At 33.7% G+C, this 4,469-nt stretch overlaps 1 protein-coding gene across 1 annotated transcript; it reads left to right on the top strand.

The window, feature by feature from the left end:
* Positions 1–326: 326 nt before the first annotated feature.
* On the top strand, positions 327–1,834 carry LOC145556053 (peroxidase 31-like). Its single transcript, XM_081617735.1, has one exon. It carries the CDS (start codon positions 521–523, stop codon positions 1,514–1,516), a length of 996 nt encoding a protein of 331 aa, XP_081473861.1. The 5' UTR covers positions 327–520; the 3' UTR covers positions 1,517–1,834.
* The last annotated feature ends 2,635 nt before the right edge of the window (positions 1,835–4,469 follow it).

Below are 4,469 nucleotides of genomic sequence, written 5' to 3'. Positions count from 1 at the left end.
AAAATTGCAAGCTATCAATTATCTAGAAGACCACATGATTATTTCTACCCTATTCTATTCAACTCAATTTCAGTTCAGCTCCAGTCAATTCAGTTCCTAATTTCGTTATCTCATAAACAATTCATTTTAGCTCTATTCATTTCAGAGTTCAGCTTAAATCAGTTCAATATAGTTCAGTAAATCATAACAGACTCTAAATATCCTTGAACATCGGTTTGAAAATCCGTCATTTAATTTTAGTTGAGCATAATATAAATACTCGTCCATGACTACAAATACGTAGTATTATTGTTAGATTTATTATTTATTACTCATTGTAATATTGCTTAGTCAAAATCTTATACTCTTCCCTAATCATCATTCATCCATCCTACTATCTCCATTCCCTCACTCACTCCTCAACCTTCACCATTCCATTTTCTCTCTCTTTAAAACCTCATCTCCTCCTTTTCCTCTCACCCCCTTTCCCAATCTCTCTCCTTCCTCAACCACCACTCACTAGTGGTAGCCATCTCCATCAATGGCACCCCACTTCCACCTCTTCATCATCATCGCATCCCTCATTGTCTTATTCCCTACCTCCCAATCCCGCCTTTCCGCCAATTACTACGCCAAATCCTGTCCCAAATTCGACAGAATCATGGAAGAAACCACCACCAACAAACAAATCGCCCACCCCACCACCGCCGGCGCCGCCCTCCGCCTCTTCTTCCACGACTGCTTCGTCACCGGCTGCGACGCCTCCACTCTCATCACCTCCACCCCTTTCAATACCGCCGAACGCGACGCCGAAATTAACCTCTCCCTCCCTGGAGACGGCTTCGACGTCGTCGTTCGCGCCAAAGCCGCCCTCGAACTCGCCTGCCCCGGCGTCGTATCCTGCACCGACATCCTCACCGTCGCTACCCGCAACCTCGTCAAATTCGTCGGCGGTCCGTACTACTCCCTCCTCCTCGGTCGCAAAGACGGAACCGTATCCAAATCCTCTCTAGTAACTCCCTTCACATTACCCAAACCAAAGATGACACTCGACGAAATGATCTCAATCTTCGCCAAACAAAAGTTCACCATCCGAGAAATGGTCGCTTTGAGTGGTGGACACACCATTGGATTCTCACACTGCTCGGAATTCGCTTCCGGGATCTACAACTACAGCACAACCCAGCAGTTTGACCCGACTTACAACCCGAAACTGGCCCAAGGGCTGGAAAAGGCTTGTTCGGGCTATCAAAAAGATCCGAGTCTTTCAGTGTTCAATGATATAATGACCCCTAACAAGTTCGACAATGTCTACTTCCAGAACTTGCCGAAAGGTTGGGGTATTTTGGCTTCCGATCGGGTCTTATTTACCGACCCGAGGACACGACCGTTTGTAGAGCTGTATGCTAAGGATCAGAATGCGTTCTTCAGTGATTTTGCAAAAGCAATGCAGAAGTTGAGTCTTGTTGGTGTTAAAACTGGGCGACATGGTGAGATTAGGCGAAGGTGTGATGCTTTTAACAGTAATCAGTCTTGAAAAAACCCAACAAAATAAAGAAAATTCAGATGAGTTATTACAAATTTGCAATAATTTATTGCCTTTTTTTAGGGTAATTTTTAATTTTGGATTTATTAATTTATGTTTTGATTCGTTTTTGTTGCATTAAAATTTGTATTTGAGTGTTGTCTATATACTACTGAGTCGAATCTCTGTGTATTCACATTGTCATAACAAAAAATTTGAATTATAGTTGTAGGAGTACTAGTATTTGTCTACTTCTATGTAATTATATATCTCTTGTACTTTCCAATTTTGCATGTATTTGAAGTGGAATGAATAAATTTGACTATACTCACTGGAACTTATGTTTCCAATGCATTTTATTTTTACTGTATAAAATGTTATTTGGTTGATTGTGAGAACTTATTTCCAATCAGAAATTCAGAAATTGCAAACTTGTAATCCATATGTTTTCAAGAACCAAATCCGGGTTTTTAATTGTACAAGGTTTTAGTCCGGTATAATGTCTTCTCTTTACCTTTTAATATCCCATGTTTGTTCACTAATTGAATCCGGAAATTGTGCATCAATTATTTTAGCTGACTAATGAGCTCTCCCTTGATTAAATCTTACTCCGTATTATTGCGGAATTCAATTAAGTTTCCAGTTAAGCTGGAATTAAAAAAGGAGGTCAAATAGAGATCCTTTAGTCTAGGATTCCTTTCTGAAAGGGTTGTCTCACTCAATTACATTTTTCCGTTGTACTCGTATTATTAATATTTGAAATTTTAAGAGTCATCTGAGCATAAAGTTTTTGTTAAGATTTGTGGTGTTATTTGTCTATTACGAAGTACTGTATTACAGTTGTTTAAGTGCTGGTTGTATTGTTGACGTGTTTGATATTAATGTAGAAACGGATTATTAAGTGGACGCGCAAACGTTACGTTTTTCTTGTTTTATTTTTCGTGCAAACGAATCTAAAGGCTGAGAGACCAAGAAATATCTTGTACTTGTAATTTTGTTATTCAACAAATTATTAAACTGTAGGAAAATTAAAAAAAAAAAAAAAAAAGGTAATTCATTTACTGTTAAAGGACTTGGGGCTGGTTCATATTTACTGAACTGAGCTGAACTAAACTGAACTGAACTGAACTGAACTGATTGGAGTTGAGCTGAACTGAACTGAGCTGAACTGAACTGAGCTGAACTAATTGGAGCTGAACTGAACTGAACTGAAGTGAAGTGAAAAATTAAAATGCATAAAACTGAACTGAACTGAATTGAACTGAACTGAAGTGGACTGAACTGAACTGATTAGAGCTGAAATGAACTGAATTGAACTGAACTGAACTGAAAATAAGTAAATATGAACAGGCCCTTGGTTACTAATGGTCAATTACAAAAAAAATAAAATAAAAGAACGTTATTTGAATAATATTTTATGTTATTTGAATTTCTTTTAATTTTTTATAATGTTATTTTATTAATTGAAAAATAATTGAATAATACTCCACATAGCTATATAAGAAGTGGGCTAATTTATTTATATCTCCCGTTGAGAAAAAACTAAAATTTTCTTATCATATCATCCGTATCAGTAGCTACAATCAATCTAATATATACATGTTTTATTTACCCGTCGCACTCATTAAAGCTATAGACACAATAATAACCTTATATTTGACCTACCAGAACATATATTTTCCTAAGTTAAGCATTGTGCAAAAACTATAATAGTCATATATATAACCAACAACTGATTAAATATAGTATACAATACAAATACTTTGTATATAAGTATGGATACTGATAATTTTATATAAATAAAATATACGGAGTATATATTACTAAGATTTATCCATACCTTAATTATAAAATGGTTAACAAAACTCTTATAATAGTGCATGAACATTTATATATCTAAAAATGTTCTTTTTACATATATTTTCCCCCATTTAATTTTAAAAGCCTTAAAATTGTCTCTTGAATTCGCTAAATTGATTTAAAAGGTTATGTTTATTTTAATATTTAAAGTCATTTACTATTTTCATTTCCTTTTGTTTTAATTTTTCTATTTAGAATTTTTTAGACTATTAGGTTTCAAGATCGAAGTCAATATCTTTTTACCGTACAATCACTAAATCAAAGTCGCTCAACTAAAGTTTTGGACATTGCATAGCTACACAACATCCAACACATTTAATGATTACGTGCAAATAATTTTAATAAAACTACGCATTCGATATAAGCTATTAAACAATTTAACTATATATACATTTTGATAGGTTTATATCTTTCATATTAACAAAAATTTACAAATGTTATTATTATATTTTGAAAAAAAATTTAGACTTTGGAGTTTTGTATAAGATAGATAAAGGATAAGTTAATTCCCGTCATATATGCATTGAGTTTTGGGTGTTCTATCCAGTTCACCATTTGGGCTAATCCAGATTTGAGGATCTGTTCTAGGCTATTAGGTTCCACTCCCCTTCCGATTGTTGTTGCAGGAGAGCGAACACTGGTCCTCCCTACCAAGTGTAGTCTCAATCACCACTACACCAACAAGCAAACGTTTGGTATGGAGGACACGTGTTATAAAATATTATATTATATACATATACTTTTTTATATTATGAAAAATATTATATTATATACACATACTATTATTATAGTTAAAAGTATTATATTATTATGTATAAAACAACATAAATTATTGCACATGATTGTTGTATATCTAGTATAGTACATGAGCAATGCACGATTTTTAAATCAAAATGTTAGTTTTTCTAAAAAAATTCATAAGTAATAGCATTGTTAATACGAATATTACAATTTAAAACACGAGTAATAGTTATAATACATTCTATATCTATCCTTTTTCCGTCAAATGTCTAATTCAATTTAACTTTTATTCTTCTTGTTTAGATTGGTTATTGGTTTTTTTTTGGTTTTTTTTGGTTTTTTTTTTTTTAAATGCAAGAAAAAC

The sequence above is a fragment of the Chenopodium album genome, chromosome 8 (assembly GCF_948465745.1).
Source record: "Chenopodium album chromosome 8, dcCheAlbu1.1, whole genome shotgun sequence".
NCBI lineage: Eukaryota > Viridiplantae > Streptophyta > Magnoliopsida > Caryophyllales > Amaranthaceae > Chenopodium > Chenopodium album.
This window is presented reverse-complemented; position numbering and strand designations above follow the sequence as displayed.

Bases quoted from the DNA above. Each gene is read 5' to 3' on its own strand.
- LOC145556053 (XM_081617735.1), top strand. From the start codon at position 521: ATGGCACCCCACTTCCACCTCTTCATCATCATCGCATCCCTCATTGTC.